Here is a 24,109-nt window from a genome sequence, read left to right on the forward strand (position 1 = left end):
TTCATTCTAGTGTGTATTGGATAATACATTAGAGACATAAATGGTTTGCAATTCAATTTTTATTCACATTCAACACTAGCCCACGTACACAAGCATAATTCCATCAGCTGAATGCGGAGGCATTTGTGCTTTTATGTTTAATTTACACAAAATGTACCATGTTAAGCTTTTCATTCAAAAAACACTAAAACATCACATCTTCGTGAAGGAAATCAAGTTTAAACACGATAATTAGTAAATTAAGTGAGACAGAACTAACTAACCATTGTGCAATGCTCAATAGAATAAGATACACAACACAGGAATACAGGATTTAATGAGTATCATTTCATCAGTTTTAAAATGCAAATATCATGCAGTCACTTCTCTAAACAAAACCCTTAACGTTTTTGAGGTCAGTCCCATTTTATTGGTGCTGTATCAACATCAGCATTAAAATCATTAAATGAAAAAGGAATTACCTCTGTAACATTATTCAGTGCAGGATGACATGCTATATTGGGTACCTGAAGTAAACACAAACATTTACATCACACCTGTATCATAGACCTAGATCACTCCACACCCTAAGTTATATCTTAGCATCACAACTTCGTACAAACTTGCAGAATTCAGTAGTAGTCGTACACCTAGAAATGCTTCCCTACGGACAGCCCAAGTCAAAGAAAATTAGTCACACTATTCACTAATTTGAACCATCACATCAGCTCTCAATACAGCCCAGTGACATTTATCAACATTGAACGTAATTGTATAATGCGCTCATTCTTTTAAAAACTCAGTTTTCTGTAGGATATCTTACTACAAATCTCAGTGCTCATCTGTACAGTACAAACGGTTGTTGCTTGATATTTAGTCTACCAGTTTTTCCTTAGGCAGGAAATATGCATGTACAAAAAGTGACATTCCTTGTGTTAAAGTGGAGGTCTGTCATGTAATTAAACCTCTACACTGACTGCTGACATGCTCTAGTCTGATCTCTGACAGAAATTACAAGACAATGTCATTCAAAAGTAACTGCACTGCTTAACAGATGGGCAGTGAGCCTGTACATGGTTAGAAACTACCAATCCCATGTGGCATCACTGTATACTCGGCAAGTAATATTTTTCGTTTCTTCTGCATCACATTGGTGGCAAAGCTACATTACTTCGAGGCTTGCACAGCATGCTTTTGAAAGAACCAAAACAACATTGCAAATGCTCATCTTGTCTTTAACAGTTTCTTCCTCACCACGGCTGACCTTCAGCGTTTAACAGGAGACTAACATAGCAGGGGATCTATCACTTTCCGATGGGTTGCTTCAAAATGGAATGGTCTGCCATTTGCAGTATATGCAATGTTAGAATATGTATTTTAACATTTAAGAAGAAATGTTCCCATTTAAGACTAAAAGGGCTATTGTACCAAATACAAATGACTGCTCTACCCCGGCTATTTTACGGTTATTGGTTTTCACACAGATTCTTCTTGCTTATTTGAAGAGTGACTGGTTTGCCCACAGATGTGTACCCATAGGTCTGCGCTGACAACTTGGTTTTGTAGCTCTGCTGGCCTACTTCCACTCTCTGCACCTCGGAGCAGTAGGAGGGCTTGACCTCCAGCTTGGCGTGGCTGAACGCGGCCGCTTGGCTCACCACGATCGGCACCTCCCTCACCCTCTGGGCCTGGCCTGCGGTGGGGTGATGGGAGAACAGGCTGCTGGTGAGGTGCTCCCTGAAGCGACTGAAAAAGCCGGGTCTGGGGCCGGGCGCCGCCATGGGACGGCCCACGTTGAGGAGGACGGGCTGGCCCACGGAGGAGCCGCCAATCTCCCTCTGAAGCACGGAGATCTCACAGGGCTTCTCAGCAGGGGGGCTCTGAGCGCTGGTGGACCCGTAAGTCTCCCCCTCCCCTGGGACGTAGTCCTCCAGGTCCTCCAGGGTGAGCACTCGCCCTCCCTGGGTCAGGATCTTGGGTTCCAGACTCCCCAGAGGGTCGTTAGCGTGGTCGTCATCATCCGGTTCTGCGACGATGGTCTCCCTGTCCTCCTGGTCCTCCTGATCATCGGGGCTCAGGACAGAGGAGAGCTCCCAGGCTCCTCCGCCGAGTCCGGGATCGAGCTCAGCCACGTTGGCCCCCTCCTCATCCTCCCAAACCAGGGGCTGGCTGGTGGCCACCTCCCCCTGGAGCTCCGCCTGGGCCGGCTTGTTGTTGGAGTTGTTCCTGTTGGGGTTATCCGGGGTGTACCTCCTCAGCCGGGCAGAAGAGGTGGGGGTTGGCGATCGCTCGGAGCCCGCGGGAGAGAGGCCCCTCCTTCTGGACAGCATGGGAGACTTGTTGACCTTGTACTCGATGATTTCCTCCACCTCCACCCACCTGGGCTGCGGCCTGGCCGCTGCTCCCTCCGGCTCGGTGACGTAGAGGGTGGGGATGGTGGTCTTTCTTGGGATGGGCTGCCTCCTCTGCCTGCTGGCTGCGGGGGGCTCTGGGGTGGAGGTCTCAGAGCGGTGGGCCCCCGCTGACGGCCGCCCGGGGGACATGCGTCTCTTCAGGCGCGTGTTCTTCACCACCGTGGTTATGGTCTCCTCGCTGTGAGAGAACCACAGGGTATCAGAGAAACATCCAGAGACAACAATTAACACTCCTGAGTGACATGTTACAAGCCATAGAAAAAACAAGCTGTTGTTCACACACACACCCAGCAATGTGGAGTATTCTCTCACAAAGCACACAAACCATGTTATACAGTGAAAGGCTTTGTTTGCAAGCACACATCATACCATTCAATACATATTAGCCATGTAGCCTACATGCAAAACTGTAACCTCCATGCTTTAAACAAATTGACAGAGCATTCTTGGAGCGCTATACTCCACTGTGCTGTGAAAAACGGGCGTTCAGTTCAACCGGGCCCCTCGCACTCAGGGTCTAAATACTGCCCAGCCCTACATGCATGGGCCCTGGAGGGGGATCACACACAGCATCACTCCCCCTACATGCATGGGCCCTGGAGGGGGATCACACACAGCATCACTCCCCCTCTCCAGCATTAACCAGAACTAGTCACACTTACATGATGATGGTTTTCTTTGGTACTTTAGTTTCCTGCTCAGTGACTACGAAGACATCAGAAAGGAGCGTTTTTAGGTGTAAATATTATATATGTGTATATATATATATATGTATTTATATAAAAACAATTCAATCTCTAAAGCTCAAACTTGGAGTTCATCTTTTTGCCATTTGTCCAAGTGCAGGTAAACTGAAATTCTTACTCCTACACCTCTCAACAGTTTCCTAGCAGTCTATCCTAACTACTATCTCACACAACTGTAGCACACGACTGTAGTATCTAAAATGCAAGACGTACCAAGTGACTGCATCTGTAACACTGGATTGCTGGGTCAAATGGCAACTTGTACTTTACGTTCAAAAGAGCTCATTGGCAACAAACAATGTGCTCCTACCTTCAATGGTGATGGCTTGTTCCCCCGTCCGAGCGACAGCCGTGGGTAGGACCAGGTCAGCTGCACATCTAGCACTGCCCAGGCGGTTGGACAGCTGGGAAGAGAGGGAACACTTTTAATTAGAAGGGACAAAAGGGGTGTGTGCTGTATGCCAAATATGATATTCTCATCTGAAGCCCATCCCAGCTCTTCATGTGAGGCATCACTACACACTACTGAGCAACCTCACTTGCTTGTTATTCCAATAAAACCATGTTGGAAAGAAATATTTAATGCTTTTTCGCTTATGTCACTAATGTGTTTAGCATATCAGTGTGCTGTCTGTGTACAGCGAGTTGGAGAGCAGTACCTCACACTCGTAGTGTCCCAGGTCCCTCTCAGTGGGCCCCTTGATGACCAGCACCACAACACCACTCCTGGACTCACTGTAGGTTTGGTACTTCTCCTGGTCGGTCAACAGCCTGCCATCCTTGAACCACCTGGCCAGAATAGGACACACAGGACAGGTGTGACACACTCAGGAGAAAGGTGTGACAATAACAGGAGAAAGGTTTGACACTAACAGGAGTTACCTCAGTGTCCCAGACCAGAGATCTACATTTTACATTTAGTCATTTAGCAGACGCTCTCATCCAGAGCGACTTACAGTAAGTACAGGGACATTCCCCCGAGGCAAGTAGGGTGAAGTGCCTTGCCCAAGGACACAACGTCAGTTGGCATGACCGGGAATCGAACTGGCAACCTTCAGATTACTAGCCCGACTCCCTCACCGCTCAGCCACCTGACTCAGAGATCTAGCTTGAAATAATCTTTTGCGTCTCTTAAGTTTCCAGAAGGTATTTCTAATCACGGCGGTATGATTCCTTCTTACATGTTGAGTTAAAAACCCTTCTTAAACTCTTGGTAAGAGTGAATGTTGACAGCCAGGATATGTCTGTGTCTGTTGCTGGGATGTGTCTGTGGAGGCAGAGAGATCCTGGGTACCTGATCTTGGGAAGGGGGGCGCTCTGGATGATGCAGCTGAACTGGACATCTTCTCCAGCAACCAGGGTGGAGTTCCTCAGCTTGTTCTTGAAGCGTGGCGGCACTGAGGACACACAGACACAAACGTAACTCACTCAAAACGGACGGCACAGTGCATTGAATCCTTCCTAATGACTTGTGTGCGTGTTTGATTAACTGTACTGAACATGCCCCCCACATCGGCGAGACCGACCTTGGACGGTGATCTTTCCCAGCGTGCTGGCGTTGCCTGCCATGCTGGTGGCGAAGCACATGTACTGGCCCGAGTCGTCTGCCGTCATGTTGTCCAGGATGAGGGTGCAGGAGCCGTCGGGGTCCTCGATAATGATGTGGTGAGGATCAGCTTCCACAGCGCGGCCATCTGGGTTCAGACCACAGACAACATTGTGAGTTCAATCCATGAGATTCCTGTACGGATGTTACACGGTGCTTTAGAAACATTTGGGGGCCAACAGAACACCAGGAGTGTTTCTTTGGACTAGTCAAGCTTTTATAAAGGTCCACTCTAGGGAGATGGGACTTTGTAAACCCTCCTGGTGTTAAACGAACACTTGCTGGACTCCGCAGCGGTCTGTCTCACCCTTGTACCAGGTGACTACAGGCTTGGGGGTTCCGATGGCTCTGCAGGCAAGCTTGATGGTCTGGCCCAGCTCAGCGGTGCAGTCAGCCAGGACCTCGTCAAAGTCAGGGGGACCTGGGGATTTACAGGAACGGTGTCGGTGTGAGATAAAGTGTGTGTTTTGGAGGTTGGGGGTGTCTATTCCTGGTCAAATCTGTAAGAGTTTGTGTGTGTGTTACGGGGGGGGGGGGGGGGGGATATGTCTGTGTGTGGTCAAATATATAACAATGTGTGTCTGTGTGTGTGGTTATGATATATGAGTGTGTGCGTGTTGTTTGTGTGCATGGTCAAATACAAAAGAGTGTGTGTGTTGGGGTAAGGGGTGTATGTCTATGTGTAGGTTTGTGTGTGTATGTGTGGTGGCAGGGGAACAGTGTGCATATCAGTGTGTGTGTGGTGTGGGGCTCACTCCAGGCGGGAATGCTGTAGCGCTGCTGCAGGTCTCGGAACTCTCGGAGCCAGGAGTTCTTGATGACCACGGTGCGCGCCTGCAGGGTGTACTTCCTCACAGAGTCCTCGCGCTCATGCCAGATCTCAAAGGCCCGGTCATCCCCCTCCACGGTCTCGTTCACATCAATGTTGTTCAGCTGAGGGTCAGGACGTGAAGTCAGGCCAAGTTCAAGGGTCCACACAGAGGAACCATGGTTCGTCAGGTTGTGTTCCAATGGCTGTTCGATGCCTTTGGACCACTGCTACACTACGGTCAGTAAAGCCAACCATGCGGTCCCTCGAGCAGCACTGGGACACTCTGACCATGCCATGGTCCACCTGATTCCTGCATAAACTAGGCAGAAACTAAAGCTCTGTAAATCTGCTGTGAGGACATCAAAACAGTGGACCAGTGAGGCTATGGAGGATCTGTGGCCGTGCTATAGTCTAGATGAGCTCACTGGTTAATATTAATAAACTGACCAATGTACCCCTCTTCCATTAGATCGAGGGGCATAGTTTTGGTTATCTAGCCAATATAAAAACTCCTACACCTTGAAAGTAACGGCTGCAAAATAAGTGTACCTTCATCATGTTCTTGAAGACATATGTTTGAGTGTCCGTGTTGGTGTCTCTCTTGGGCTTGCAGATGAGGACGTAATTCTTGAAGAGGAACACGTGGCGATGGTGGCCCCTGGATGAGGTCCTGATACCAGGGGCCCCTTCCCACACCGTGAATGGCCCCTAGGTCAACACACAGCACACACAATCAAGGCCGGACCGCTGGTGTGGAACAGCAGGACCTGGGAGGAGGAGGAGGACGAAGAGTACCTGTCTGATGGGCTCTCCCAGGACATCCAAGGTGGCTGGGTAGTTACCGATCAGGGAGACGTGGTGGGTGTTCTCAGAACGCTGGGGCAGGGATGACACCATGGCGTAGGCCTCCTCCAGCAGGCAGCAGTTCTGACCGTTCCGGGCTTTGTTCCGGATGAGCTCCTGACGACGACACAACGGAAGCCATTTTAAGTTTCCCCACATGTGGTCACCGGGGCTTAGTGTTCTCGCATGCTGGTTATAGGAGGAATTTGTTCGTGTTTTGAACGAGACCTCCAGTGTGGGTGTTGTAAAGGTTAACCTTGAGCAGGGCCTTGTACTGCTGGATCCTCTCTAAGGGTCTCTGCAGGTAGGAGTTGATGCTCAGGACTGGAGGTCCTTCAGGATCGGCCTCAGCCTGCACTGTTTCTGTGTACTCCTACAGAGAGCGACACAGAGAGAAGGACATGGAGAGAGGAAGAGAGAGCAGGAGAGAGAGAGTGAGAAAGACAAAAAGACAGAGGGAGAGAGAGGGGGCGAGAAAAAAAGTGTAAGAGAGAGACAGACCGAGGGAGAGATGGACATAAAGAGAGAATTTGTGCGAAAGACAGAGAGAGAGAGAGAGAGAGACTGAGAATAAACATTCCAAACCAAGCATCGAGCCTGAATAAGAATGACACCTGCCTTCATGAGTCACAGAACAATGCAACACCAGTAGCATCATCTGAAGGCTCAACCCTGATACGTCAGGTACGTTTAAAAAGGTCCACATTCACCTTGAAGAAGCGGTGGACGGCCTTGTCGCTGACGGCAGACTCAGCCTGGGTCTGGCCCACCAGGTACTGGAGGTACTTCTCAAAGCCCTCAGTGTTTCTCAGGAAGCGCATGGCCACGTCATCGTCTGTGTCGCACTCGTTCAGCTTCGGAAGCATGGACCTACAGGGCACACAGAGACAGGGGTCACGGGGTCAAAGCAGTGCGGTCGAAATTCCCCCGACTGGTAGGCCACTATGAAGTCATGGAACAGGGTGATAAATGACTGTGCTCACCCGCTATGGAAAGCCTTGATCTCCTCCACATTCCTGAATATGGCCTCCTTCTGGCTGGCGATGTCTGAGGGAGCATCAGGACTGTCCGCCTGCTTCAGGTGGTGGGAGGTGAAGAAGTCCATCTCCTTGATGAACTCTCCCTCACTGCTGATTAGCTCCTGGATCAGTTGGCTGAGCAATGATAAGGAACTGTTATACCTACTGGGTCATTGTTATGTGATTGGCTCTATTTGTTTGGTTTCTGGCTTGTCAAAAGAGTTAGACCCTAATCAAAAAAGGTATACTTAATGTATACTTACTAAGTTCAAATACTAACATACTTAGATATATTTCAGGTGTATGTGAATATCCCAAATCAGTCAATTTTAAGTACACTTACTTTTAAGTACACTCACAATTGTGTAGTAAACGATAAATATTATGAAAATGTGTCAAACTCTCATTTAATAAATGTAGAAAAGGTTTCAGTGTAATATCTCCTGGCTTGGGGCCGTACCTTAGTCTCTTCCTGTACTCGCCCTCGGACACCTCCTCTGACCCCGTCTCCGGCAGGTCACCAGCCTCAGCAGACGGCTGCCCCGCAAAGGTCACAAGCACAACAGTCAACAGAAACCACTTCACAGTGAGGAGCGAGGTGTTGAACGTGCGCTGGTGAGGTTTTCCATGCAGCTCAGTGTTGAAGGACGCGCTACCTTCAGTTTCTTGTCCAGATAGGCAGGAGACACCCATCCCTGGCGTGACGGGGTGGTTTTGGTGGGTTTGGTCCGTACCAGCCATTTGAGTGGGTGTGCCAAGTCCAGAACCTCAACGTATTGGCCTTCCTTCAGAGCGATGGTCTCTTTGTTGGCGATGGTGGGGTTGTAGTCGGCCGTGGCGACGTAAATGTCAAACATCTGCAGACACGGTCGGACCACAAACACTATCAGTGAAATTGATGAAGACCTGTGTGTGACTTTAGACAAAATGTCTGCCTTCTCGGCCAGCGGTGAGATACTGTGGGGAACAGTGGTGTTGCTCCATCGCCCTGCCTCACCTCTCCCCTCGCGTCTCCCTCGTCTGACTCGGAGGAGGAGTCCACGATGAGCGAGGCGGGGCGCGAGCGGCCATGGTGGGACGCGGCCGAAGGGGTCTTGGTCTCGTCGTCGCTGTCCGCCCCTGGGACTCGGAGGGAGGCTGCTGGGGGGGGGGGGGGGGGGGGGATCAGAACCGGATCCGACAACACGCAAGTACACATGACCTCCATTGACATCCAAAAGGGGGTAACGGATCGCTGGATTAAACGTAATCCCACATCACCGTGTGTAGCTCTGGCCTCTCTTGACAGAGTCACGTTCTCCACCCAATATATAAATATTTGTTTACGTTTACCATCTACCTCTTTACCTGTTTTTAATTAAGTCACTGATTGATCAGGATGACTCAAAGGGTTAGATAACGGAGAACTCAACATTAGTACAACCAATGGTATTGTCCCTGCAAAAGTCAAGATTAAGAGGGTTTTGAACAACTGTGGTCTAGTTAGTACTCTAGAGACATGCACTGGGAATAAGGTTCATATTCAGTAAGTACATGTGTGCGGTCTCCTTTCTACTCATACATGTCCGTGCAGACACATGTATTCCAGCTGCAGGCTGCTGAGTTGAAATTCAAAGCCACTAAATGAATTTGCACTGCTTGTTCACAAAAGTATAACACAACATAACTAAATATGAATGGTAGTAAAAAAAAAATTACGAAATAAATGTCTGACCTCATAGTATATACAGGTCATTGTCGTATATACTGATATGGTACAATGATATAGCGGTCTGGAAGTTTTGTCCACCACCCTTTAAAGGAATTCTGACTCGTTTCAAGCTAAGGTGAATGTATTCATAATGTGGCATACTATAAATAACAGCTGTCTGTGGCAGAGAAGGAGAATACCATCAGGCCTACATTATTTCCACAAGTGAACACCTCAGGCTTTTTCGTGCAACATGTACAGATGATTGTGGTCATCTATGCTCTGTCTTCCAAGCTAACAAACTCCTCTCTCTAAACGTCAATCCAACTAAGAGAGACAGGGAAGGATGCAGAGGAGTACAGTCACTTCACAGGTAACAAAAGCTTAGAAACCGGCAGCAAATCAAAACCGGCTCCTTGTGGAAAGAATGTTTTGGCTTTTGGTGAGGCTATTGAGGTTTGTTGATGTACTTAGGATACATACTGGGTGGTTTGGGCCATGATTTCATCCACTGGAGCACTTGATGGTTCTGTAAGCTGTCTGAATAACAAATTATTGATCGGATGAGCAAGTGAGTGTGGATGGATGGATGGGTGAAGGATGAAATGGAGGATTGGAACATCTGTCCACCGAATGGAGAAGTTGTAGGAAATCCACACATGGGTCAAAACACACACAGGCTTGGAAACAAGCATTAGTGACAACGCCAAATCTTTTCTACGGTTGGAATCAATTACATTTCAGTAATTTCAGCAATTACACTTCAAGTAAACTGAAAGTCCAGCTGAAGAATCCTACAGGGCAATAACGATCATCTAAATTCTTGAATTGGACATTTCAGTTCACTTACAGAATTGACTTCAACCCTGATCTATGATTGTCACACACTTGAGCAACCAGAGGAAAACCGCAAGGCATTTTCTTTGAGCAGTTTCTAAAGCCTTCATGAGTTTAGGCTGCAGCAGTAGAGAAGTTTCAAATTATAGAGGTCTTGTTAGCTAGGTCATTAGCTTACTGTATTTGTGATGACTGAGGTGGTTCTTAAGTCATAGCATGACATGGACTGTGATGAACCGTTAGTTTATAGGGTTTGTGATAGCATTACAATTTTATGTAGGAATACAATTTGAATTTGATATATCCAATAACATAATTCATCACTGGTAATGATAGATGACTTACCATTAAAACACTACAATTTCATTTTGATAGATAGATGAAAATGGCTAGCCTAAGTCAAATCACACTTTAAATCACTGCCAAACAATCTGGATTTATTCCATCATCTCCGCCCTCAAAAACAAATATGTGGGCTATTTCTTGGTGAATCTACATATTTACCTTACAGTATGCGCAACATTACTATCAACGGGATACGATCAAATGTCGGTAGGACTGATGGAACAGCCAGTGACACGCTCCCCCTCACCTTGACTGATCTTGGCGGACACCATCTCCGTGATCTGAGAGGTGAGCTTCATCAGGAACTCCTCGGTCCCCACGTCACCCAGGAAGGGCATCTTACTCTCTGCTGACGAGAGGCACAGGACAACACTCAAGGCCTACTCACACCGTCTCCCTCCTCGCTGGATACAGCTGAAACACGCCAGTGTTACGAGCTCCTCCTCTTACCTTTCCCCCTGGCTGCTTCTTCCTCTGGAGGACTGATGGTGATGCCCAAAACTCTGAGGAAGAGAACATACCATCTCAGTCAAAACCTACTTCTCACAGGTAAAACATGCTTCAGGAGTAGAACATCGTTTCACGTGGACAGTGAGTCCCAAAACTTACTCTGGAACTTTGGTCTCTTCCTTTGGTCGTGGCCCTGTGTCAAAACACACCACCGTCAAAAACACTGTCCAATCACAAGGATGCTGTTCAGTACTGATTGGTTAAGTGTGTCCCAGTGACTCACCTTCCTCCACCTCCAGATGAGCGGTGACGATGGATTGGCCGGCCCTGTTGGTGGCGATGCAGGTGTAGGCGCCGCTGTACTCTGGGCCCACATCCATGAGGATGAGGCTGTGCTGGCACCCAGAGCTGGCCACCTTGAAGCCCTTGGTGTCAGGCTTGATCCACAGCACGTCCTCGACCGACTCCTCCTTCAACCAGCTCACCAGGGGAGCAGGGGAACCTGGAGGAGGGGAGGAGGATAGAGGAGAGGAGATACAGATTGGAGATGGAGACAGAGAGAGAATGACGAACTTCCGAACGATAGTAGTTTGAGTCAACAGAGAACAGAGCAGGGGTAAAGGGCGACGTGCGAGGAGTACCTTCCACTCTGACAGACAAGGTGATGCTGGCTCCCTGCTTCACCTTCCTGTTGCTGAACCTCTCCAGGAAGCGGGGAGGCACCAGAGGCTCTTTGGAGTCTGCACACCCAACAATTACAACATGACGACACACCGACCCGTCTCTAATCTGCTACACACTCTCTAAACAATATCAACCATACCTTTAATCTTAGGATCTTCTGGCACAATCTCTCCTGGGCCTATTGAGAGAGAGAGACAGTTAATTCCTGCTTCCTCAATGTTTTGACTTGTTTACAGTACGACGTTGAGAAAACACTCAATTGTGGCCCCCAAACTACAACGAATACTCTGACCTGACCAGAACCCACATTCACTTCCCTAGCATGTCCATCTCCCTGTTAGTGGACCCACCTAGAACCAGCAGCCTGGCCGAGGAGTAGGCGGAGCCGGCAGCGTTGCTGATGTAGACGGAGTACTCCCCGGTGTCCTCCCTGTTCACCTTCAGGACCTCCAGGCTGTGGATGTCCCCCTTGGTCTTCAGCAGCAGCCGGTCAGAGGGCCTCAGCGGGCAGCTGTCCTTGAACCAGTACATCCTGGGCCTGGGGAAGCCTGGGGGGGACACATCAAGGGGTTAATCCTGATGTTCACTTTTTCTTATATCCCCTCACAAACGTGTCTATATTTAATGTCTTAAATATTCTTTTGGTCTTCTGTATTTGTGCGGCTGTATAAAAGTGCAATGGTGCTAAAATACTTCTTTAGTCTTTTCATTTTATTATTCTCATTTTTTCTTTCATTTTTGCAACTTTTTTAAATGTTTTATTTGTGCAAAAAGTACTGTATACCGTATTTCTTTGATTAAACGCCGCCCTCAAATAAATGCCGCCCTTGAATAAACGCCGCACCAAAAATGAACATTGTGGAATAAACGCTGCAGCGTTTCATCGAAGAAATACGGTATATGTCCTGTCCTATATATTATATTTAGCAGACGCTTTCATCCACAGGGATATTTGTGAGAGGATTAGGTTTTTTCTCTTGGTCTGTCCTCAATGCCTGTGATAAATGATAGACATAGCTGTCAACTGCTAGACCTCCTGTGTGTGGTGGAGATACATAGATATGGGAGTTCAGTTCACCTTTGACTCTGAGCTGCATCTTAGCGACGGGTGAGCCTGGACTGATGTGGACGTCGTGAAGCTCGTCCACCACTTGAGGGAGCTGGTCATCCTCAGACACAGACTCGAAGGACTCCGTTTCCCTAGGAGGAGAGGAAGTCAGTTGTAAGGGATCAGCTGATAAGTAGGAAACATCTCTGGCTCCTACAGGTGTGTGTCAGCTGTATTTGGACAGTGTTGAGTGTCTCTCACCTAGACTGGTAACCTTTGGCACTGATGTAGGAAGAGGTCTCAGTGGCATCGGCAGCAGTGTCATAATCTGAGCTGCAGGAGACTGTGGGAGAGAGACACATGTATAAGTGTGTGGAGTGTGTGTGTGTGTGTGCATTGTGCGAATCACAGGGGGGTTTGACCCCCCTAATTAAGGCTTGGACCCCCCCAAAAAACACAACAGGTCGGGGGGGGGGGGGGGTCGATACATTTATATATCGTTCTTACCTGTAATCGTAAATATTACTTTACGCCCTGGAGAAGAAGTTGACCCCCCCGATTGCCATTGTATAATTCGCACTTCTCTCTGTGTGTGTGTGTGTGTGTGAGAGAGAGAGAGTGTGTGTCCTCGCACAACACTGTGGGCAAGACAGATATACAGTACTGTGCAAAAGTCTTACGACACACCATTTTTTAAATGAATGTTGTCTTGAATATCAAGTATGTGTGTATATATATCTAATATTTTTGGGGGCTTCTGCATTTGTGCGGCAGTATAAAAGTGCAATGTCGATCAAACATTTTAGTCTTATAACTTTGATATTTCCTAAAGCATTTTAGTTTTACTTTTTCAAATGTCATTTTTGTGCCTAAGACTTTTGCACGGTACTGTATCACTGTGTGACCGTGTGTTTGTGCACGCGTGTTCGGTGCCCCTCACCGTCGACCCTGAGCTCCGCCGCGGTGGCGGCGACGCCACTGCTGTTCTCGGCCGTGCAGCGGTATGCGCCCATGTCGGAGGGCAGCGCTGTGGTGATGATGAGCTGGTGGCAGCCCTCCTGGTCCTCGTTGATCATGTAGTGGTCGTTCTCCTCCAGAAGCTTGCCGTCCTTGTACCAGCGCACGCTGGGCGGCGGCTTGCCGATCACCACGCAGTCGAAGCTGACCGGGTAGCCGTCAGGCACGTCCTGGCTGTGCAGCTCGGTCAGGAAGACAGGGGCGGCTGGGGAACAAGGGGGGCACTTCTGGTTAGACATGGCATGAAACTGGGGAAACTGTGGTTGGTAAACAGTGGTTGGTGAACCCATAATGTGTGGCTCTGGTCTGGTGAAACGGTGAAAAGTCTTTTTTGGAGGAATCTGGAACTTATTTCTTAAACAGTATTAGAGTTAATTGGATACCAGGATGGTTTACATAGGTCCATGAGAGTGGACCTTCATAAACACTCAGTATAATGAGCAGCCCTGGTGTTTGAAATGTGCTGTAAAAGCACACAGAATGAGAATGACAGATTATGAGAGCATGCAATGTAACATGGGCAGTAGATGCATGGAAGTGGATGCATGGAAATTGTCGAAAGAAATGTTGGAAAGAAATGTGTGAAACGCCACACGCCCACAGAGAGATTATCACGTCGTACACACATAAACCAAGGTTTAGACAAAACGCAAGACTCCAAAAACACGTCAGTACCGAACAAAGGTGAGTAAAGTCAACAACTAGACAAAAATCAAACCACTGACCAATATCGACAACCTATTGTAACCGCTAACACACACACACACACTGGACACACATCGCGCCATGGAACATGGGATGAAAGGATTGATGACACAATGGGCATCACACATTTATTCAGCAAGTTGGCTACAGACCTGCTTAGGGTTAACAGTAGTTAAAGCAAAAACTCCCATTCATGTTTGAAAAAGTAGCAAATCCAAATCAAATCATACCGACATTAAGTCAACACCACACCAGCCTTGCCGAGGCATTGGGCTATTTAGGTTTTTTACTCACTAATGGGAGACTAAATAACAAAGTGGCAATTCAATATGAAGCACAGTACATGTTTACTCTTCACAGTAGTTTATACAGAATACGAAGTGATGCGTTTCCTACCAGGGGCTCCCGTCATGAAAGAGGGCATCGGTTTCTCCTGTGTGGGGGTCTGGGAGCCGTCCTGGGTGTACCCCATCTTCATGATGCGTAGCTCCACCTTCAGCCCCTGCCCGTCCATGATGGTGGTCTCCACGGGGACGCCCTGGGCGGTGAACATCTCCTGGAACCTCTGGGAGGCCACCTCCGCCTCAGCCCGCGCGTCAAAGCGGATGTAGATGTAACGCTCGTCCTCGCGGTATGACTGAGGGTCCGGGGGACACAGGTCTCCCTCGTCGGCGCTGATGAAGGGCTCCTCCTCCAGGTTGGGTGGGAGGCGCGTCCGTAGGAGGCGGCGGAGGCGTTTTCCGGCCTGCCTCAAGGACTCGTCCATCTCACTGCCCGAAGAGCTCTCGGGCTCGCTGTCGGCGCTGTAACCCACAGTGAGCGGGCGGCGGCCGGACGACTCCCTCGCTGAGCCCACCGTCACCTTGGCGCTGTGGCTGGTCACACCAAACTTGTTGGTGACCTCGCAAGTGTACACACCGGTGTCCTTGGTGGTGACGGCAGTGATGACCAGGGAGGAGGTGCCGTCATTGTAGATGTCGATGTGGTGGTGTTTGCCGTCGGCCAGAGACTCTCCGTCCTTCAGCCAGCGCACCTTATCGGGCTTGCCCTCGGCAACACACTCCAGGTGGATGGTCCCATTTGGCTCCTTGGTCTGGTCCTTGAAGACGTCCTTGAAGACAGGACGCATGTCCTTACGGGCTTTGTAGCCCTTGAAGGCTGCCTGGATCTTGACAGCAGCATCTAGAAGATCCGGCTCGTCCTTCTTAGTGAGGTCCGAGACCTCTGCCTCCTGTGAAGAAGTCTTCTGGACCACTGTGGTGGTCTGCTCCGACACCTGGAACATCTGGGCGTAGAACTTGTCAGTGGCGATGGACTGACCTGAGGAGAGAGTAGCCTTGCAGCTCTTCTTCAGGTAGGAGACCAGCGTGGCCTCGTCTTCAGAGCTAATGTATAGGCTGGGCTCCGCGGCCCGCTCTCCCTCTGGAACTTTAATCTCCACGTTCTCTAGGGCCTTCGCCTCTTGATTCTCACCTGCTGTCTCCTCCTTGGGTGGCTCCTTGGGCTCCTTGTCCTCCTCTGGTAGCTCTGAGATGGAGTCCAGGGTGGGCTCGCGGCTCATGCGCCGTTTCTTAGCCAGGGCCTCCCACAGGGCGTGGACGTCCCCCTCGGAGGCGGCCTCAGGGGGCAAGCTAGGCTGGATGCCCTCCTCAAGCTCTGCCTTATCAGACTCTAAGAAACACAAATAAGACCAGGGGTGGGTGGGGGGGGGGGGGAGGGGGGGGGCACATGCTAATATATCAATGAGTAGGATAGGTGAACTTGACGCTGCAGTCATAACGTGGAGCTATAGATCTCTCCCTGATACCACAGTTGTGGCTGCACTACTTTTTAGGGTTTTGTACAGGAGAGGTGTTCTAAGTCTTGATTTGAGTGTTGGATCTACCGCCACTGTTACATGCCTTGTTTTGGGGGGAAATAGCGCACAGTAGCGCTTTTGCGCTGGGAATGGGGATAGGAATGAGGCACGGAACGAACGATAAGAGAGAGACGAGGGGTCTCACGTTGGAATCTACCTTTCAGGTTGAGGTTGATGGAGCTCTCGGCGTCTCCTGGGGTCACGCAAGTGTACACCCCCTGGTCGCTGGCCTCAAAGCCCTTGATGAGCAGCACCTGGCTCCTGCCCTCAGTGGTGGCCTGGTACTTGACCCCCATCTCCAGCTCCTTGCTGTCTTTCAGCCACGTGACTGAAACCCCCTCAGCAGAGAGCTGGCACTCCACACGAGCCATCTGGCCCACCTGCAGGTCCGAGGTGGACAGGGGCTTGTCCACTGTCACTGGAGCCTCTGTGGAACACACAGACACTCTGGATACTCAAATGTAGCATATACTGCTGTGCTGAATAAGGAAAGGCAGACGGTGGTTGGTCCTTGCAGGTGTAACCCCGATTTTCCACACGAAAGACTAGGCATCAACACAGGAACATCTTTATTTCATTAAATGGTGTTCTTGGCAGGTTTGTGCTTCCCGCTAGTCCTTCAACTGCTTGCAACTTATTGCTAGGATATTGAGCTAGCCATGTGTAAAAGCCTGATTTACATGAGTCATTTTTATTCAAATCACTTGTTTTTTGTATTTTTCTTTATTTCAAAATATGTGGGTTTTTGGAAATTGATATGATGCATAACTTGATGTAAACATGATTTACAGTCATTGGCTCCAATGTTAAGCGCGCCATCAAACTTAAAGCAAGCTTGCTAAAATACTCTCAAACTAAAGACTAAATACCCCAGGGTAGTTTATTATTTCCCCATATTGGGTTTTCTGTGAGCAAATATTTGGAATTTCCATGTTTAATCAATATATGGCCGAACTGAGATCCTGTGTTTGTCCTGATTTAATCACTACATGCGGTATGACTAATTGAAGCCATGTTTATCTTTGTAAAACCACATAATTCCGTCACCACAAACACCAAGGTATTTCTCTAGCTTTTCATGCTTTATTAAGGAAAGAGAGAGTTACAGGTTACCCCAGAAAGTTTATTACATTGAAATGTCCCTCACTATTTTCCCAAAATGATTGGATTTAATATTGTATTGTATAGAGCGTATTGTACATCACAAGCCTATGATGGGAGGGTTACACATGCTACGCAGGTAGTGTGCATGTCAGGCCAACAGTTCCAAAGACAGTTTTGAACACAGACACTCACCAAGCTGGACGGTCTGAGGAAGCTGAACGGGCTCTCCCGTTCCGGCTTTGTTGATGGCTGCCACTCGGAACCGGTAGCCACCGCCAGGAATGAGGTTGTCCACGACAAACTCGGTGTTGCACACAGGCTCTGTGTGGCAGGGCAGCCAGAGGGCGCTGTCGGCCAGTCTCATTTCCACCCTGTAGCCCAGGATGGGGCTACCGCCGTCATGGAGGGGGGTGAACCAGGACAGGGTCACTGACTGTTTACTCTTGCTGACCAGCTCAGGGTCCTCCGGAGGGTCTGGCACAGCTGGTGGTGAGAAAGGTGGGGTTACACACTGGACGGCAGGTCTGAACTTCTAGCTAATAAGTCCCAAACAACTCTGAGGTGACTGTATGGGCTGATATCGTGAGTATTTTCGGGAAACCAAAACGCACAAACAACCTACCAATGACAGACAGCTTGGCGATAGAGATGGCGTCGCGGGCTGCGAAGGTGATCTCCTGGATGGGCAAGGCTGGCGCCTGTCTCAGCACCAAGTGATAGGAGCAGCCGTCAGCCCGCATGGCCCAGGTGTCGCCTGCCTTCAGCTCGGCGCCGTTGGCGTACCAATTTACCTCGGCCTCGGGTACGGGCTCCGTCAGCTGACAGCAGAACTCCACGGTCTGGCCCACCACCGCCACCGTGTCCTCCAGACCCTTCACGACATCCAGCTGCCAGCCTGACCACCCACACCCCGTCTCATTGAACATCACGTCATAAGAACTGCTGATGATTCATGTCAATCACCAACCTCCTCCCAATTAACCGCTAACCAATGGCATGTACAGAATTGTGCAAAAGGCACAATTGAAAGAAATTAAAAGACTAAACAAAATTCGAGTCATAAATAAGTCATTTTAAAATAAATATTTAGGATAACATTCCTGTCAAAGAACTTGTGTGCCACTTTTGCACGGCCCTGTGCCGACCATGTTGAACCCACCTTTGACTGAGAGCTGGGCAGATGTGCTTGCTGAGCCGGCCTGGAAGGCCACCGTACAGCTGTCCCCGACACGCAGCTCTTTTAGCAGCAGCAGGTGGCGCCGGCCGCTCTCGAACGCCACTATCTCCGCGTTAGGGGACTCCTTCACTGGCTTGCCGTTCAGCAGCCAACGGCAGTCTTTGGTCTCGGGACGAGAGAGAGCGCACTCGAAGAGCGCCTCGCCCCCGTCTATGGTGTCCAGGTTCTCCAGGCCCTGCACAATGTCGATGGGTTTGGCTGGGAGGAGAGGGGATGGGAGGAGGGGTTTACTGCAGAATAACATCCATTATGACAGAGTTACATGGGGCCATTTGATAGCCAAACGTAGCCTTTCCTCCCAGCCTCATTGAGGGGTGATTTAAGGTTCCATGTTGGTTTAAAGGTCACGTGACCTGTACAAGATGAGCTCTTGCATAGTATTTACAGATACTGAAGGGTTTTTCTGGTCGTTTTCTTTTTACTAGCAGCTACTTTTAGCAGCAACCTGTTGACAATCGGTCACCACTGCTCACACACATATTGTACGCACATTTTCAGCACGTCTTAAGAGGGCTTCTCATACATTACATTTAGTCATTTAGCAGTCGCTCTTATCCAGAGCGACTTACAGTAAGTACTGGGACATTCTCCCCGAGGCAAGTAGGGTGAAGTGCCTTGCCAGAGGACACAACGTCATTTGCACAGCCGGCAATCGAACCGGCAACCTTCTGATTAATAGCCCGACTCCCTAACCGCTCAGCCATCTGAGATTGTCAAAGTCTGTCTCGGCTTTACATTGTCCGGCTAGGATAAAGTTTGCCCTTTGACCGGTGCCAGATGTAACCCTTTATATATCCAACATCGTCTAACAAGAGTAATTGCAAGATAAGGGTTAAGTGACAACAGCACAGTCTCACGCAAGAACAGTATCACACAGAGAGACTGGGATTCACTCAAAGGTAGGGGCTCTTTCCACGTGGAGAGGAGCTCACCTTCTACCTCCAGCGAGGCGACCACGCAGGTCCCCTCTGCCTCACAGGAGTAGGTGCCCCTGTCCTCGGCCGACACGCGGCTAATGAACAAGCGGGCCACATTCCAGTCCTGCTCCACCACCACCCTCTGGCCGTCCGGCTGCAGCGGCCGACCATCCTTCCTCCACTGGGCCTTGACGGGCCGGGAGTACTGGCAGATGAACTCAGCTGGCTGCTCCTCCAGCACTAGCAGGTCCTCCATCTCGCTCACCACCTCTACTGTGGGGTCTGACAGTGGGAGGGGGGGGGGGGTCAGGGGTCAGGGGTCAGGGCCGGATTGGATGGGAGGGGGTATTAGGGTGTGGGGTCTTGAGGACATGCACTGCTCATGCCGAATGACACCTGGGCTTTGTCAACCCCAGCACACTTTGGATTACAGTGTGTGGTTTTTTTCTTTGTTTTTGGAGTTCCCAGTGAGACTAGAAAGTGAGGGGGGGTCCAATTTGCAGAGTGTGATAGAGGCACTCGGCATCACTATTTAATCAAATATTGGTCAAAAAGCCCAACTGTCTCAGAACAAATGTCTGCTTACAGCCAATGAGACAGAAGGGGGTGAGGGGCGGAGAGAGAAGCCAGACTGAGAGTGGGTGTATAGAAAAGGTTAGACAGTTTAAGTGCTTGCAGGCCAGGGGGCGTGGCAAGGGGTGTGGCTGGGCAGACAGCGATGAGGCGGAGGTGAGGGTGACAGTGGTGGTTAGGTATGGGAGACGGGGCAGCCAAGGTGGATGGGTGGAGCAGCACTTCCCTGATTCCACATTCTTTCTGAGGCACTGCTTGTAGAGCTACAGTACAGCAGTACTGTAGCTCTACAGTCCACAGGGCTAGTGTGTAACCACACATCAAGTAACTGTATAGCCAATAGTACAAAAACAGCTGAAAAAGCCCACAAAACCATAAGCAACCATATTGGTATCCACACATCACACATACTGCCGTGGAATTACTACTCATTACCATCTTGCTGACGTTTGCATGTGAACTTAATGATCTAAGAATGGGTGAGGTGTATATTTAAAGAAAGAAGAATCCATGTATGTAAATGTATTTGTATTTGTTTTTAAAACTGTGCTGTACTCATTAGGCTATGGTTTGGAATTGTCTTAAAGATAACAGTTTCTGTAGTGACTGTAAATAGACTATTACTTCATTGTTCAAGGTTTAATAAAAAAAAAGAAGCTCCTGGCACTTTCCTGCAGTGCTGCACCCACATGTATGTTTTGCGCTTTTCAAAGCCTACAGCACGACACATTTGACCGTCACCAATTAGTGAAATGACCAGCATGTCTGCTCATGCAAGGATGGGGCACAACTCATGAGCCATGTCACGCGTTTTCAACCGACTGAATGCTGATTAGAGGGAGCTCAGGGCCTTTGCACCTCTCCTCCTCCCTGATACCTTTGACTAAGAGCTTGGCGGTGGACACCAGGCTGCCAGCCTTGAACGTGACCGTGCCCGAGTCGTCGGGCTCCAGCATCTTTAGGGTGAGGGTGTGGACGTGGCCCAGGGACAGCCCTATCTCGCTGAAGGGGTTGTGCTCCAGAAGGGTGCCGTCCAGCCACCACTGCACCTCCCCTGCTGCCCTGCCAGACAGCTGGCAGGAGAAGGTGGCCCACTCGCCCATAAAGACGTCGATGGTCTTTAGACCACACACTATGAGGACCTCTTTGGCTGTAGAGACACACACACACACACTAAGGTGCTCACGTAGTTCATATACAGTTCATAACTCGTTTCAAGGTCAAAACCGCCTCTGAGGAACTAAAAAAATGCTTTGGTTGATGAAATTTGAAGTACATTCGATGTACAGGGTAACAACAGCTGAAAATGTAAATGAGCTATATTTAGAAAGAATTTGCCATTTACGTTAATATGAATTTCATTACCAATTTCCCTATGAAGGCAAATACTTCTGTATGGGTAAAACATTTAGAAAAAATAAATAAAAAAGATTCCAGATATTTTAAGGATTATTACATCTTTTGACCTTGTGTAATACCAGGTGGTTATGTAATACGAGTGATGATGCGTGTGTCTGGATTTGATACCTTCTACAGCCACTGAGCATGTGGTCAGCTGGTCTCCTGCATCGCAAGTGTAGTAGCCGTTGTCCTCGGGCTCCACGTTGCGGATGCACAGCTCCTGAACGCACCCCTCCTGCTTCATCTGGTACTTCTTACCCTCCTGGAGCACCACCCCTCCTTTCCTCCACTCAACATGAGCGCCAGGCTTGGACATCTCGCAGCTGAGGGTGATATCATCTCCCTCGATGGCCTCCTCGTTCTTCAGCTCCTTCTGGAAGAACACCGGAGCACCTGGTAGGAGTTGAACACAGCAGAGAGACCGCATCAGTGTCTGAGGGGAAGGAGCGTTGACAAGCAGCCTCGGTGGGGGGGAAGGTTTCTCGGGCCGGGTGTTGACGAGAGACTGGGTGCGTGGTTGAGGGCAAGAGAGAGTGAGGCAGGACTTTCATTTTGGGGGTATCTTGATCCACAGTCTTCAGTTTAGGGACAGGGTCTGTTCTTTCTAGGGTCTGACGTGGTTCTTTACCTTCCACGGTGAGGGTGATGGAGCACTGGGCGTCTCCGGTGTCGCAGGAGTAGGTCCCAGAGTCCCCGGGCTCCAGGTTGTGGATGCGGAGCTGCTGGAGAGCCCCGTTCCTCCTCAGGTCATACTTGGGCCCCGCTTTGACCGTATCGCCGTTCCTGACCCAGGTGACGGTGGCCTCAGGTTCAGAGATGGTGCAGGAGAGGGTGACAGTCTCACCCTCCAGGGCCGTGGTATTGTGGGGCTTTTCTAGGATTAGAACTGGAGATACGGAGAAACCCGTAGCAAAGTTTACGCGATGCTTCTCCCGAATACGGACTCAGGTTCTAGTTCTTGTATTTCCCTGGCCTACAATGCCTTCTGCACTCTTGATACAGTAACATGCTTAAATGGATAAAGGGGATAGATAGCACTGTCCTTCAGTTCACAGTGATTTTTTATCTGTGACAAGACTCTTGTCTGTATCATTTCACAGCATATTTACCCCCGAAATAAAATCACGGCCAAATGGATGATTAACTGAAGAGAGGTTAGGATGGGAAGGATGGGAAGAGGATGGTGCAGAGCAGGTGAGAGAGTGTTTTCCACTGGCCAAGGCAAGCAGTTGCATGAAAGATATGAAGAGGCGAAGGAGCCTGAGGATCTTTAGAGGAGGGGCTCGTCTCCTTTACCTTTAGGCTTCTCCTCGACCAGAAGGCAGGCCACGCTCTTCTCCTCCCCCAGCACGAAGGCCACATCCCCACACTCGTCTGTGGTGACCATCTTCAGAGCCAGGCGGTGGACTCTGCCCTCGCAGCTCATCTCGTTCAGGTCGTTATTCTGGAGCAGGTTATCCCCCAGCCACCACTCTGCTCCAGACACCCCGACTTGGGACAGCTCCACTTCAAACACGGCGTCCTGTCCGGTGGTCACTGTGATGTCGTGGAGCTTGCGGGTGATCCAAACGCTCTCTGGGGGTGGGGGGGGGGGGGCGAAGGGGGCGTGTGAGAGGGCTGAAAGGTGATTGAGGCTGAGGCACCTCAAGGTGTAAGTGGTGAGGAGGATTCAGAAAGAGAATTAAGTGACATCCAGTCTATTTCTCTAAATATCTATAACACTTCTTCTAGCTTGGGAGACACGGACTGGTTGGTTGAAAAACGATTAAGTGAACAAGACCTAATAAACTAGCCCAATACACAGCGCCAAACTATACGACGACTGACAGATGGAAGACGCCCGGTATGATTACTACAAGAGAAATGTATTTATGAAGACTCAAACTCTTCAATTCATAAATAATTCATGCACTAATAGTGTATCCAATCCATATTTAACTTCAGGTCAACTAGAAGGCTCCTGCAACGAATTTAGAAATTCCATTAGACACACATTGGGGGTTCTGACTAGGGCAGTGTAGTTGACACACACAATATAGCAGGCTGTAATAGGCCAAAGTGAGACAGATCCCAGTGACAGTCGGCTCCTTTACCTTTGACAGTCAGGGTGGCAGTGCTCTGCTTGTCCCCCGTATCGCAGGTATAGTCCCCAGCATCCTCCGCCTTCAGCTTGAGCACCACCAAGGTATGGATGGAGCCTGTCTGCTCCATGGAGTACTTCTCCCCCTGGGTCAGCAGCACGGAGCCCTTCCTCCAGGTCACGCAGCCCTCTGCGCTGGTCGTCTCGCAGGACAGGGTGGTGCTAGCCCCCTCCACTGTCTCCTGGCACGTCAGCTCCTTCTTGAACTCCACGGGGGCCGCTGCCACAGAAACAGCATCCCCAGATTAGGACGGACGAGTTTGTTTTTGTTAATGAATGTCGACTCTAAAATACAAATGTATTTGACAGGAACAATTCAACCATCCAATGATACCCAATGTATATACTCACAATGGTAACAGTTCCATAACAACAAAGCATAGCACAAAAGAGAAAATGTTCCAGTTAATATTCAGATTGACAGCTCTTACATTGCACTGGTGTACCTACCGTAAAAGTCACACCTGGTTGACAAAGTAAACATTTTTTGCACAAGATTTCTTCAACAAAAAGAAAACATGAATGCAACAAAGAATCATGCCGTAGACAGTAAGGGATGACACTGGAGAGAGAGAAGCGGAGGGCTGGAAACAAACACAGGAGTGGGAAAAAGTATAATTCATTTATCCCAGAGATATGCAGACAGTTTAAATGTGCATGGGACATGAAAAGAGGGAAAGTGCCA

General features: G+C 49.3%; 1 protein-coding gene across 1 annotated transcript in view; it reads right to left on the bottom strand.

Annotated features, from left to right (window-relative positions):
* Positions 1-41: 41 nt before the first annotated feature.
* The window catches only part of obscnb (obscurin, cytoskeletal calmodulin and titin-interacting RhoGEF b), a 59,825-nt gene continuing 35,757 nt past the window's right edge, over positions 42-24,109 (bottom strand). The window contains exons 51-87 of the mRNA XM_067253118.1: positions 23,378-23,644; positions 22,581-22,859; positions 21,913-22,170; positions 21,411-21,677; positions 20,761-21,033; positions 19,326-19,592; positions 18,316-18,591; positions 17,779-18,051; positions 17,349-17,639; positions 16,210-16,479; positions 14,591-15,865; positions 13,413-13,694; positions 12,734-12,815; positions 12,503-12,624; positions 11,775-11,972; positions 11,564-11,602; positions 11,382-11,480; positions 11,024-11,242; positions 10,900-10,933; positions 10,741-10,793; positions 10,538-10,636; positions 8,416-8,558; positions 8,075-8,275; positions 7,879-7,955; positions 7,383-7,553; positions 7,110-7,269; positions 6,656-6,772; positions 6,352-6,516; positions 6,106-6,264; positions 5,501-5,678; positions 5,053-5,166; positions 4,666-4,833; positions 4,434-4,536; positions 3,799-3,928; positions 3,450-3,543; positions 3,056-3,098; positions 42-2,571 (exon numbers count right to left, since the gene is read on the bottom strand). Coding sequence (XP_067109219.1) covers positions 1,446-2,571; positions 3,056-3,098; positions 3,450-3,543; positions 3,799-3,928; positions 4,434-4,536; positions 4,666-4,833; positions 5,053-5,166; positions 5,501-5,678; positions 6,106-6,264; positions 6,352-6,516; positions 6,656-6,772; positions 7,110-7,269; positions 7,383-7,553; positions 7,879-7,955; positions 8,075-8,275; positions 8,416-8,558; positions 10,538-10,636; positions 10,741-10,793; positions 10,900-10,933; positions 11,024-11,242; positions 11,382-11,480; positions 11,564-11,602; positions 11,775-11,972; positions 12,503-12,624; positions 12,734-12,815; positions 13,413-13,694; positions 14,591-15,865; positions 16,210-16,479; positions 17,349-17,639; positions 17,779-18,051; positions 18,316-18,591; positions 19,326-19,592; positions 20,761-21,033; positions 21,411-21,677; positions 21,913-22,170; positions 22,581-22,859; positions 23,378-23,644 — 8,372 coding nt within the window. The 3' untranslated portion in view covers positions 42-1,445. The remainder of the gene's footprint in view (positions 2,572-3,055; positions 3,099-3,449; positions 3,544-3,798; positions 3,929-4,433; positions 4,537-4,665; positions 4,834-5,052; positions 5,167-5,500; positions 5,679-6,105; positions 6,265-6,351; positions 6,517-6,655; positions 6,773-7,109; positions 7,270-7,382; positions 7,554-7,878; positions 7,956-8,074; positions 8,276-8,415; positions 8,559-10,537; positions 10,637-10,740; positions 10,794-10,899; positions 10,934-11,023; positions 11,243-11,381; positions 11,481-11,563; positions 11,603-11,774; positions 11,973-12,502; positions 12,625-12,733; positions 12,816-13,412; positions 13,695-14,590; positions 15,866-16,209; positions 16,480-17,348; positions 17,640-17,778; positions 18,052-18,315; positions 18,592-19,325; positions 19,593-20,760; positions 21,034-21,410; positions 21,678-21,912; positions 22,171-22,580; positions 22,860-23,377; positions 23,645-24,109) is intronic.

The sequence above is a fragment of the Osmerus mordax genome, chromosome 16, assembly GCF_038355195.1.
Source record: "Osmerus mordax isolate fOsmMor3 chromosome 16, fOsmMor3.pri, whole genome shotgun sequence".
In the NCBI taxonomy this organism is placed as follows: Eukaryota; Metazoa; Chordata; class Actinopteri; order Osmeriformes; family Osmeridae; genus Osmerus; species Osmerus mordax.